Source organism: Talpa occidentalis, unplaced genomic scaffold, assembly GCF_014898055.3.
Source record: "Talpa occidentalis isolate TD23 unplaced genomic scaffold, MPIMG_talOcc4v2.1 talOcc4.9, whole genome shotgun sequence".
NCBI classification, from domain to species: domain Eukaryota; kingdom Metazoa; phylum Chordata; class Mammalia; order Eulipotyphla; family Talpidae; genus Talpa; species Talpa occidentalis.
The window spans coordinates 56,248,277-56,261,938 of record NW_023605305.1 but is presented as its reverse complement, the minus strand read 5'-3'; the positions used below and the strand labels follow the sequence as shown (position 1 = coordinate 56,261,938).

The window sequence follows — 13,662 nt, the reverse complement described above, 5'->3', positions numbered from 1 at the left end:
GTTTCTTAGGAGAACATGGTAGGTACCAAGTTCCCTGACAAGAGTAGAATTTCTGGAAAAATTTCATTTTAGTTCACAATCTAGCCAAACTTCAGTGCTTCAATGGCTTTTTCCAAATCTTTTCAGTTCAAAATTTTCAATGTGCAAATTTGATTTTTTAACATTTATAGAATATATATATATATTTTTCTATTCTCAAGGAACAAATCTAAATGACAAAGGGAAACTGTTCAAAAGAGAACAGATAATGTGTTTGAATGGCTGCCAGGCCTGTGACTTCTATATCTTGACCCTATAGGGGAGGCAAAACTTGATCTCTACCTACTGAGGTGTTCATCTTGAACTCTAACAGAAAAGACAGATTAGAAAGAGACAAAAAAAGTTTTTAACATGTATACTTCATGTATACCTAGGTGATTCAAATACTACCAAGGAAAAATGAGTGACTGGAAGAGATTTCTGCAGAAATCAGGATTAAATACTAACTTCATAGGAAAATGGAAGGAATGTAGACCTCTTCTATGAGTTTTAGAAAATACATGATTTTTAGAAAAGATAAATCAATTCTTGGAAAAATAATGAGAAGTATGTTAGTTTGTGACAAAATGTGTCTGGATATGGCGTGGACTTCTGGTCTCCTTCTGGAACGAGTCAGTCCTCCATGATTGATGAAACTCCTGGGGAGGAGTCTGATGATGATTGGGTTGTTTTTGGAGGATTTATCTATAGGCAGATAAGGGGAATTCAGCAAAAGCTCTCCCTGCAATGGTTATTTTTCATCTGCTCAAAATAATTAGTACGCCAAAGTGGTATATTTGTGGGTGCTATATTCTGCTGTCCTTCAAAATAAATACAGCAGCCTACAAATGACCATATCAGCCACCCATAAGAAGCTTTATATAAGCAGTGCCTTCAAGATCTGACTTAAGAAAGGTTATTCTAAGCCTTGAGCTGTTTCTTCTTGAAATAAATTTCACCACTTATTTTCTCTTTATTTTTCCTCCCCATGCCAACGCTTTTAGAGGAAAAGTCCGGTAAGAAATAATGTCCTTTCCACATTTTGGGCAAACATTATGTATTCTGTTCATTTTCACCATCTACATAAAGGTGTTTAACATCCAAACAGGATTTTGAATTTTGAAAACAAACCTTTGTGGACCAGGACAAGGTCTAATTATGTCCGATGGTGAAAAAGGAAGTCAGTTACTAAATGATTTTCCATGTCTGTTATTAAGGGCCCCAAGGGTAATTTTGGAAATATTCACTTCTGCCTCAATCACAGGCATATGATCAAATATTTTAGATATTATGTTTCATTTATTGCAGCTTCCATTTGAATTAGATCTACTACGTATACCTACCATGAATTAGGCAAACTTTTTTTAGGTAATTTTTTTGTTTAAGGTATGATCCTATCCTGGATGAATGAATGCTGTGAAGCTAGCCTAGAAAAGGGAATCTGTCTTTTCTTTTTCCTTCACTGAATCAGAAAAAATCCCTTCCTGTTGTTATCAGAGACAGAAAAACAGGATCTTTTTAAAGTGCAAATCATCTCTTTTATGGTCCTTTTTAGTACCAGTGGGTGATTTTTATTGGCAGCACAAATCTGATATGATGCATCAACATATTTTTATTTTAAAGCAACAGTGAAACAGATCTATTTAAAAATAAGCAAATACTTCATTTTTCTCATCTCTGCTGCCCTGTTTATTTTGAACATATTGCCAGGACACAAATGCATGGAGGATGTAGTAGACCTCCACTGGAAAATGTGAAAATAGTGTGTTTCCATATTAACAGGCACTAAGAAATGGTTAGTTGGTTCTACTTAACTCACCTTAGTGGATGCTGCAATATGTGCTGTAACCTCTCATCCTGCCCACTGTCCCAACCTTGGCAGTGTCTGTACCAGGTGCAGGATGCAAACCTGCAGCAAGGCCATGTGATAGAAGGGAGGAAGAGCAGAAGACAGGAAGAACAAAAACTGGGGTGAAGATATTACAACTTATCAAAATATGGACCCAGTGCCTTTTTGTTTCCTAAAATAAAATAAGCACTTATTATTACTATTACTGAACTATTTGGCTCACTTGTGAGTAATCGAGAGTGAATTACATACCACATGCTAAATGGCACACAACATGGTGCTGCAGTTGTTTTTCTTTACATTTTGCAATTTTATTTTTTTCCTTGACCCCCAAATCTTTCTCTGGATTATCTAAATTTGGCCTTTTCAATTGTTGACAGAGTGTGTGGCCAGAAGTTTATCTGCGGTGCCTTAAAAATTCTCTGTTCCTTATCGGTTTTCCTCCTGTTGTCCTTACAGCAGCTTGAACTATCAGTACGCCTTTTCATTTTGGCTGTGTGTCTTTAAGGATGAGTCCTCCTCCCACTCCCTTGCTTCATTTTTCTTTGGAAACACCCATCTTGTTGACTGCTCAACTGGTCAATTATTAATGCTGTCTCTGTTAGTAACAGGTTCTTTGTTTCTCTTCCCAAATGGAGCTTCAAAAGACATTCTCGAGGGCCTCCCTGGTGGCACAGGGCTTAAAGTCTCAGCGCTATCAAACTTTTGCCAGCCACTGTGGTATGAGTTCGATCCCCGGCCAGAAAGCTAACCCAAATGGCACAGCACTCTCCTGTCTCACCTATGCTCCCCTCAGCAGTATATTTCAGTAGATCCATCTGTTTTGCTCCCCACTCTGTCCCTGGTGAATCCTTTCACTCCCACACCTCTGACTCAGACCCCAGTTCTGGTATGCATAATAAACAAAACTAAATCTTAAAAAAAAAAAAGATGCTCTCCACCAAATCCCATTGGATATGATAGGCATTCACTGTAATCTGACCTATAATAGATACAGAAATGAATTTAAATATAGACAGATACATATATCATAACTCTAATTCTTTCTTAGAAAATTCTCTGACATGAATCACTGAATTTTCTATGACCAACCTATATACAAATAATACCTGTTTGATGCTGTGTAGCTTTTCATTTTCCTCTGTTTCCCCACAACCCTGAATTTAGCTAATGAATATGTTGTAATGTTTCCAAACCCAAGCCAGTGATTTAGTGATTTTGACCAGCAAATTTTGCCAGCAATTTTGACAGATTACTCTTGATTACCTCTCATCAATATCTGAAAACATTTACTTGTATTGGTTAAGACTAAGGTATTCTAGTTAGCTGAACTTAAATTAATCCTGCTGTGCAAGAAATACTAAAAGCTGGCGAGGGCTAAGGACATTATGGGGACTCTAAGCTCAGAGACTGAAGTATTTTCCTTTAGGGGGATATGTTCATCTCACTAACTGTTTAAGTTTTAGAAATAGAGCATTTTAACCAAAGATCTTCATTCTAGTGACCAAATCATAAATTATTGTTAATCCATTTTGAAAATAACTACAAAATACAAAGTGACAGCTATCTCTAAGTTAAACACCAAAATAAAACTAAGGGAAAAATAAAATGTTTTTCAAAACCTTCTGCAGAATGCATCAAAAGATCAAAAGCAATCTAGGAATTGAACAAGTAATATTTTATTAGGAAATTTGTTTTGATTATGAATAGACCAATTGCAAAGCCCTTGTGTGAGTAATCAGGTAAAGTAATAATAAAAGCAGATAAAATATACTGAAAGCTTTTCTGTGTGATACAAATGTCTGCAATCAGAGACAAATTGGCCACCTGCAAATTCAGAACAACTAAATAGATGTTCTTATTTGGTTGTGCAGGTAAAGACAATTTTAGCCTGCATTTAATAAACCAGAACATTTCGAATCTTTGAAATATCAAAATATGCATCTTCTCTCGATTGCTCTGAAGGCTTGGCAGCAATAAGCCCAAATTTTTGCACCAGGCAGGCCAGGGTGCACCTGAGTAGTAGCCAGTTCACAAAAGCTTCATAAACACACATGCCCTGACATACAGCACCCCCAAGAACATAAATGCTTTTTGCCCTGCATACATTTGAGTTTGAAAACCTGTAAGTAGATTGTTTAGTTTATAGAATATATCAGGAACCTCATTTCCTTTCACCTTTGAAGCAAATTATATATATTGGTAAAACAAAGCAAAAAAAGCAAAATGTTTCAAAGTTCTTGGGAAATGATAGGACAAAGGATAAAATAAAACTTTCAATAGGCAAGAAGTCCTCTTCCCCTGGCTCATAATAATTTTGCTGTCCTTATTCAGCATAGCCTACAGCTACTTTCTGCTTGATAATTAACGTATATAAAAATCCTTCAATTTAACTTGTGGAGTTCTTTCCCTTTTGAATATTTCAGATAGCTTTTCATTATGAACCTTGTGGTTTTCTGACTCTGACCTTTGCATATCTTATAGCTGGGTCTTCTGGATTTTAATTAAAAACTTGTGACTACATGAATTTGAATAACTGTTCTATAATGAAGGCATTTAAGCAAAGGGAGTTTCCAAAATGCTTTCTAATGAAATTATCTTTTACATGAAAGAATATAAACAGAAACTATTTGTTTGCATTGAAGGTTTTATCTCCATATGTTTACAATATGCACTTTATCTTGCATTATTTCTCATAGTTTCTTTTTGGGAAATGGAATCCTTATTTATCCCTTCTCTGCTATAGTTTATGTTACTCTAAGTCAAATGTTTGCTACGAAGTTGAAGCTAGAATCATAAATTCCCACACTTCTTTCTTTGAGAAGAACTTTATTCTGGCCATTAAAGAATTATAAATTCTAAATCAAAAAAATTATAGAGTCTAAATAGAAGAGTGTTTAAACTTCTCTCAAAACATATTATGAATTAGGCAGTAAGAGACTTTAAACCCAGGAATGCATATTCATAAATGTCATTTTGTTCAATGTTATTTAAATTGCATCTATGAATATAAACAAAATTATAAGAAATGTGGGATCAATAGCAGTACCTGGAAAATAAGACACATAATAAAGTCTAAATTATTACAAGTTATTAACTGGAGTAAATATGTCTAAGGCTCTGGTTACTAACAAAGCATGTCTATAAGTAAATATTCTGGGCTCTCTGCTTTAGGAATTCCCCAATAATTTTCTGCTTGGTGTCCTAGAAAAGTATCAGGATGGAGAGACAAGAGAGCTAAATCCTGTCTCTGGTTCTATCCATTTAGTAGTTGTATGTCTCAGAGTCTCTCACTTCCCTCTATATCATCACACAGCTAGACTAGGTATCCGTGGGGGAGTCCCACTTGAAAAAGACTAAGTTTTCGTGTTCTGGGTAGAACCATCCTCTTCATTTGATCACCCTTCTAGAAACCTTTGTGTTTATCCTTCTGGCCAGGATTTTTGAGATTTGGCCAGTACTGTTTCCCAGGCAGACTCTGGTAAGTATATGACTTAGCCCATATCTTTAAGGTGGGACTCTAAGCAACATCCCCTCCCCTAATCATACCATAGTCATGCATCACTGCAGGAAAATCTTTAAGAGGGAGAGCAGTCAGATTGTTGGGGTAAATAGAAAGCAGCCATAATTAAGATATGAGGAATGAAACAGAGAAGTCAGATGTTTGTCATGCTTTGCCAGACACTGCTTCACCAGGGCCCGCTGATGCTGGACAATTTTCATTATACTTACTGTGTTTGTTAGGTGTTCGTCAGCTTCCCCATTACACTCCCACCCCTTGATGTAGGCTGCCCAAATCACCAGACCAAGAAGAGATATGTGCAAAATTAAGTGCTCATCAGCACACACTGCACAGAAAACTAAACAGAAGAATCAGATAATAAAGAGGTCTCTCTAAATCCTGTTCTGAATTTTGGAGTTTCCCTTGAGGCCCTAATTACATCTATGATGTTTGCTAACATCCAGTTGTATGTGGGAAAACAGTTTCCCCACACTGCATATTCTCTAAAAACCCCCTTCCTTTGCACATAACATGAATAGGAAGAACTCCTTATGACAAGACACCAAAACTGTCAGTAAAATTTTCTTGTATGTCTCTGTCTTGTTCTTATGTACACATAGCTAAAACTAATACATCCCCACAAACAAAGGTACATTATACAGTGGAGAGTCTCCTGAAATTTCTCCAAAATCTCTTTTTGATTTAAAGAGGTCCCAAACACAATGACTGTCTGGCTTTCTTTGGACTGATTTTCTATTTGGAGTATATATTTGGTTCACTGTCTATAAAGTCTTCTATTACCCAAGCCTGTTGACTGATCCATCATTCTCTGACTAGGTGTCTGTTCTCTCTTCCCTTTTGCTGATCACAGAGGCGCAGCCCGGTAAGAACCCTCAACATTTTTACCTTAAGATTTTGTAAAGGAAATTGCTGCAAAGGCCAGATGGACCAGGTTGACTTCATTTAAATTTATGATAACCCAGGGTGAATGAGGCAAATGAATTAGGTTTACAAGTTGGAAACCTCTGGTTGTAGTTGTATCAACATCTTATTTTAGGATTTTCATAACAAACAATAGGAATCAGAACTTACGCTAAATTTCAAAAATTAGTGTGGGGGTGTGTGTATGTGTATGTGTAAGTACAGTTTGAGATTGGCCAGAAAACCAAAGTTTATAAGTGATAAAAGTGATAATAAGAAAACAATAAAGTATGGAAATTAATTTTTAAGCTACATTGTTTATAAGATTTAATTCCAATTATGTCCCTGGACTGACACATAATAATACATAATCATAATTTTCATCATGGGAAGAGGATACATCTTTCAAGTTAATATTCCTAGCCTGGTCACAAAATTAAAAATTTTATTACTGAAGACAAATCAATATTAGTTTGCATTGATAAAAGTGAAATCTCTCTTATTTTCCTCAGGTTGAAGGGTGTGATGAATTTAAATTAACAAAAGAAGGGTCTTTGCTATGTTGGAAATGACCCCAACTGCCCAGTCAGTTTCTTAAGAGAGGAGATGGAACTGAAATATTGCAATTTGATGACTGAATTATTATTTGAAGCAAATACTTTGCCCCAACTGAGAATCAGTTACAGGGACTGCTATTTAGGTATGGGTGATTCCACCGAGGTGATACCTCAGAGTTTGGCAAGTTACACTTTTTTAAGGAAAAAGACTAATTTTTAAGGGAAATATAACATTAAAAATGAAAGAAATTTATTCACTATATATGTGTAAGGACAATCATTGAAATGATGAAAGTGTGTCTACTTGGAGAGAAGAGAGTTTTTTGATTCAATGGACTTTTCTTCTGATTGTGGTTAGTGTGGTGAACGTCACTTTAACTTTGTTCTAGATTTGTAGTGTGGCAACATCAAGGTCATCAAGGCACTGTATGCCAGATCCAACTGACAATGGGATTTTCTTTTCTGTTACTGCTACCTTCCTGCTGGTTATTCAAATACACTTTCCTTTAAAAATGATAGTGTTTTATACTTCCTAATTTCTAAACAACAGAATTTTCCAGCATATTTCTGCCAGGTCTTGTTTGCAATTAACTGGTGATTGTCCTTGCATGAGAAGTACTTGTTAAAAATGTATAGAGGCTTCTTCTTTAGTGCCTCTCTAGGTAAATATCTGTTGAATGAATTGATACACTGGGAATCAATTAATAAAAAAAAAAAAGAAGTGTTGTTCTTTCTTCATTTCATGGATATTACATTAGTAATAAAAGGAATAGAATGTGGAGACCTCCCTTTGAAGTTCTCTAACTAGTGGATTTCAGGTCTCAAAGCATGATGTCACCCTAATGGCAGTCTACTTTTCTGGTAACATTCTTAAGAGACTTTCACAGTGGTTTTGAATTGAAGTCTTTATCCAATCAATTTTTCTGTTATTGAAATAAGTTTAGGCTAAAACTAGAAATAACCTTCTCAGATTATTCCAGCTAGGACATTCTTATAGCATCATTATGCCTTGAGCTAAAGGAGTAATTCCCAGTGGGTAGAATGGTGGACCCTATGGCAGGCAAGTGGAAGAAACTGGGTGGGCACTATGGATGGGGAAGATGAAATTAATCCCCTGATACCTGCTCATTTAGTGGCAATGCCTCTAAGGTTTTCTTTTTAACACACACCACTTATATCTTTAAAAATTGCCTTAGTAACCTAATGGCTGTTTCTACTAACAACTCATGGACCTTGTTTGATGAGAGCAGACAGTATTCTTAATACATTCTATAATTTTCTATAATTTTCAAACATCAAATGTATGTTAAACTTGTATTTACTTTCTTGTCTGCTGTTTGCAAAGGTGTTTTTATTTTTTAAATTGACTATTCAAAATTTGCTTTAATTTACCAAATACACTCAGGTAAGGGTTTTTTTTTTTTTTCCTGATTCAGAAAACCTATGATTTACCCTGACTTTTTCTCTATTATCTGAGTAAAATGAAAAACTGAGTTCTATGTGTTTGTCTACAATCTCCAACTTGAATGCAATTCTGAGAAAAATTCTATTTTTCTCCATTTGCATTTCTTTGAGTTCATTTTAATTGCAATGAGAGAAATATACATATTGTACATAAGATATATGTGGTCTTAAACCTTATAGTGTCTATTTCTAATTCTAGGGTGCAATTAAAAGGAACTTATCCAGTAAGTATATCTTAGCTACCAGAAATAGAGTATGATTGAAAGTAGGAATAGTTCCTTGCATCTTGGAGTATATATACGCTTGAATTATACACTCTTGGGCTTGATTTTTAAGGCTTACTACTGTTTTTACTTTTACAGCAAAGAAATCTTGTAATGATAGAGGGACCATGTGGGTTTTGAATGATAAATGTTTAAATTCTGAAAATGAATGCTTTGGGGGGAAATGCTTCTTTCTTTCTATATTGTTCAACTCTTAGAAATGAATTTAATCAAGGGTGTATTGATGGGAGATGGAGCAGGGAGGAGGGTAGAAGCCAATGAAAACATACGCAGTCTCTTATACATTCTAGAGTTATTTGATATGAAAATATATTAGACAACCTAGAAAATATAACATAGGTCATAATATACATAGGGCCTGATTTTCCTTTACTGCATGCAGCACCTTCTAGGGAATTCTAATTCATGGTTCCTAGTTAAAAGAATAACATTTTCTTGGCATTTCAAATAAAGAGCAAGCAGAGAGAGCTGGATTCATGTACAATGTACATATGGTCTGGCTTAGTATTCTCTTATGGTAATTGGTAGGCCAAAGCAATGAAGGCAGCAGACATTAGAAGAATGGTATGCAATGCCACTGACTTCTGCAGTTATACAGATCTACTTGATAGCTTTTCTTGGTAGTTCCTTGGTTAATTAAGTTCTACAAATGCCAGAGAAAATGCTACTACATATGCTTAATATATGGCTTTTGCATTGCCAAAAAGGAAGATTTATTTTCTGGGTTTGTTTCACAAAATTTTCATATCGAAGTGCTTATTGATGGAACTTAGATCTCTGTGTTTCCAAACATATCTTATAAGACATGTCAGATGGGAATGGTAAAATTATGTCTAAGGATTTCCCTTGTCCTGTGCATCAGGTGAAGAGGTGGCAAGACCCAGGCGTTCCACACCAACTCCAGAACTTGTAAGGTGAGCCTGAAAGACATGAGCTGTGTTTCATGCAAGCCATCCTGCATTCTTAATCAGTAAGCACATATCTTTTGGGCTAAACTCTCAGTTGCTATTAACAAAGGACTCCATGTGTAAGTTCATAGCATGGTTCAAATATGTTATCATTTCTTGTAACTACAGCCCAAAAGAGACCTTTAGGAAAACACTGTGGTCATCTAAAGTAACATTTATCAGAATGTACAATGCCCTCACTAATAGAAATGCTAAAGGTCTATATGAAGAGTTCTTTTTGTATTTGAAATGCTTATCTGAAATATAATTAAATTGCCTTATGAAAAGTAGTCTGTTCATGAGCCTCCCTGGTGGCACAAGGGGTTAAGTGTCAGCACTATCAAGCTATCAGCAGCCACTGCAGCATGAGTTTGATCCCCACCCAGGGAGCTAATCCACATGGCACAGCAGACCTCTCCTGTCTTGCTTGCTGCTCCCCTCAGCAGTGTATTTCAGTGGATCTGCCTGTTCTGCTCCCCACTCCATCTCTGGTGAATCCTCTAACATCCCCCCACACCTCTGGCCTACCCCCCAGCTCTTGTATGCATAAATAAATAAAAATAAATCTTTAAAAAAAGAAAAAGAAAAAAGAAAAGTAGTCTGTTCAATTGGAAACAATTTTATACTATTTTCCACTTGTCACACACCAAAGGAATCTTATATTTGGGTTTTTAGTTTTGGCAAAACATTGTATTTTATTCTGTGTACTCTTGGGAAAAGTAAGTATTGTACCAATAAGCATTGTTTATTCCCAAGTACAGCTATTTGTATTTAAAAGTTGGATCATCTTAATTCTATCTCCTTCTCCAACCTCTCTCATCTCCTCTTTACCTCTTCTTTACCTCTCACCACTGCTACATGCCATAGGTACACTTACTTTTTTATTCAAACACAAACACCTGGATGGGAACTCCCCATTGCTGACTTTCACTAGTCATAAATTGTATCAACTATAGCACAGAGATAAGGAGAACACAAATATAAATGGCTTTGAGATTTTCCCTCCAATTTTATTAGTTGGTCATTTACATATATAATATGGAGGTACATCTTCACACCTCCATATGTGCATATGCTTCACTCACCTTCCACCAAAGGTCCCATGCCAGTGTCCTGTCCCCTCCCTAGGACCTTCCTCCTGCCTCCCTTATTTTCCTGGATAACCAGTAGACTTTCCAGAGCTTAAGAACAACAAATGTTGGTGAGGTTGTGGAGAAAAAGTAACTCTCCTACACTGTTGGTGGGAGTGCAAACTGGTCCAACCACTATGGAGAGCTGTGTGGAGATTTCTTGACCTACTAAACATAGAGATTCCATATGATCCAGCAATTGCACTCCTAGGTATTTACCCAAAGGACACAGAAACATCAATTCCAAAGAGCACCTGTTTATAGCAGCACTGTTTACAATAGCTAAGCTTTGGAAACAACCCAAATGCCCAAAAATAGATGACTGGATCAAGAAGATGTGGTGTATATACACCATGGAATATTACTCAGCATTCAAAAAAGATAAACACATGCAATTTGCAGCAACATGGATGGCGCTGGAAGGGATCATGCTCAGTGAAATAAGCCAGAAAGAAAAAGAAAAATACTGGATGGTCTCACTCATAACAGGAATCTAGAAAACTTAACTAAGGGACCAGGAAAAAGAATAACTATAAGAAAGAAAATATCAAAATCAACAAACAACTATGAACCAGAGACACTCTATGGGGGATGGGGGGCGGGGAAAGGCGGGATTGGGGTCAAAATAAGGGGGTTGTAATTGTATGGGGAATATAAAAATAAAATTTAAATTAAAAAATACATATTAATTATCATTGTTTTCAATGTCAAGTTAAAAGTTCTTTTCAAGAGAATGTTAAGCCACATGAGGATGTAAAGTTGTCTGCATTTCCTCTGAGTTTTTCATGTATCAGTGTACAGAATCATGAGAAATTCTCAATTCAGTTCAAATATCACCATTTCAGATTTCATCTATGGTACGAAAAAATTTCATGTCAATTCTGTCATGACCTAACTTTTCATTGCTTTCATAAAATATCATTCTAAATTATGGAATGTCTATTTCAATAAAATTTTAAAAAGGTTGGAAGATTAAAAAAAAGAATTATTCTTGCTTGTGCTTTGATTTTTCCTTTGGCTCTTTATATTCCACAAAAAAAAAAAAAAAAAATGAAACCATCCAGCATCCGTATTTCACTTTCTGATTTACTTCACTTAGCACCATTTCATCTTTTGTTATAGCTGAGCAGTATTCCACTGAGTATATATTCCACAACTTCTTTATCCAATAGCTATTGGTTTTTTGAGATCTTGAGAGAGTAATGTGCCTGGCAACATACTTACATATCTAGTACTGTCTCTTCCAGGTATATAAAGTATCACTATGCTTTGAAAAAATATCTCTTCTTCAACTTACTTCTTTTGGACCAGACTGAACACCTTTGTTCCCTGTTGAGAACCAGGGATCTTACTTACTTGTTACTAGTGTCTTGTCTATAATACATTTGATTTCCTACAAGATGTTCTACAAACCCCACAAGAGCTTATGTGAATACATCCAAATATACAAGTACACACATGTTTATATGTCTTTTTAGCCTTAATATTTCCTTTATGTTTTGCTTTAATATGTGTGATTTAGCAAAAAACCTCCAGAAGACACCACGGCCCTTGCACCTCTCTTTGGCCCACCATTAGAATCAGCTTTTGATGAACAGAAGACTGAAGGTAAAAATTAAGAAAAACTGTTTATCTATAAATTTGTTTTTTTCTTTTCAGTAAACTATAACTTTCCTAAAGTAAATGTATATCTTTTGAGGCAAATTTTTAATGTGTTCTCAGATCTCATGTGAAAGAAAGTTTCTGAGTGAGGTGTGCTACATAGGAGTTTCATTTGCAAACATCTAGTATTTTAGGATTTGAAATTTAACTTTCAGAATTATCTAATGGTAAGCATTGCTACAAATCTATACAAATCACTTGTCAAGGGTAAGTGCACTAGGAACAAAGCAGTCATCATTATGGAGCCAGACCTTCAAACTCCCCATCATAGTCACTGTTGTTGTGATTTAACCTCTGCCCACATTTACTCTTGTCTATTCATCAGCAGAGGTGTCAGTTGGATTTGTTCACCCAACAAATATTGTTCACAGGCTGGAGGCCCAGGAATGACCTGGAACATTTAACAGCTTTGAAATAAAATGTTATAAAGAAATATCACTTGACCATTATTATGGAGCTTACCTATTATTTATTCCTAGAAGTAAATATTTAGCTTTTTAAAATTAAACATCTTTTTTCCAAGGCAATAAATAATGTGTTCCTTGCTGACATAAAAAGTAACTCTCTATAAAAGGGATCTAACCTATTCCTGAAATGTATTATTGTCCTGTGCACAAGCCCCCAGTACCTGTGTTTGACAATATACAATGTTTTTATGAAAATCATTTGATTAAAGAACACAATGGCATATGTATAATAAAATGCCATTTCTAGGGCCCATTGATGAAGGAAATTAAAGTGTTCAGGACAAGAAAATTTGAAAGCATAATGAGTAGGCTAAGCTATAATAACAAGAAGTTTCCATAGTACAGTGAAATAAACAAGATAGTTTATTTCTGTTTCATGTTAGCAGTGTCAAAGTAAACAACACTGGACTATAGAGTGACATTGCTATCCCCCACATGTGGACTTCATCTCGGAGTCCCAGGAGGCTGCTCCAGCTGTCAACATATCCCACTCATTAAAAAAAGGCGGGGAGAATGTGGAAGCAATGCAACCCACTGTCAATTCTTGGAAGAACAGAATTTGGAAAAAACATACATTCCTTCCAACTAGAACCCATCGAAGAGAATTCACTGCCATGTGGTCAGAAAAAACTCTTGAACTATAGAAGGGAGGCTGTGAGACAGCCATCAGTCACATCTGAATATTTTTCAATGATTAGTTAAGAAAATGTGTAAAGAACATGCCTAAATACTCTTTAGATGATTTAAATGTCTGCAAATTTGTATCCCTATATAAACGTAGCCTTGCAGTGAGACTAACTGTGGTCCTGATTCATTTGTGACCCATCACATTTTTAATGACATAATTGCGCAAACAACTGT

At 35.7% G+C, this 13,662-nt stretch overlaps 1 protein-coding gene across 2 annotated transcripts in view; it reads left to right on the top strand.

Annotated features, from left to right (window-relative positions):
- The window catches only part of SGIP1 (SH3GL interacting endocytic adaptor 1), a 171,945-nt gene that overhangs the window by 104,795 nt on the left and 53,488 nt on the right, over nucleotides 1-13,662 (top strand). The window contains exons 7-11 of one of the 2 annotated variants that reach the window (XM_037498299.2): nucleotides 1,023-1,034; nucleotides 6,241-6,252; nucleotides 8,511-8,535; nucleotides 9,458-9,509; nucleotides 12,195-12,280. In XM_037498299.2, coding sequence (XP_037354196.1) covers nucleotides 1,023-1,034; nucleotides 6,241-6,252; nucleotides 8,511-8,535; nucleotides 9,458-9,509; nucleotides 12,195-12,280 — 187 coding nt within the window. The remainder of the gene's footprint in view (nucleotides 1-1,022; nucleotides 1,035-6,240; nucleotides 6,253-8,510; nucleotides 8,536-9,457; nucleotides 9,510-12,194; nucleotides 12,281-13,662) is intronic. The other variant, XM_054690962.1, reaches the window with a different exon arrangement.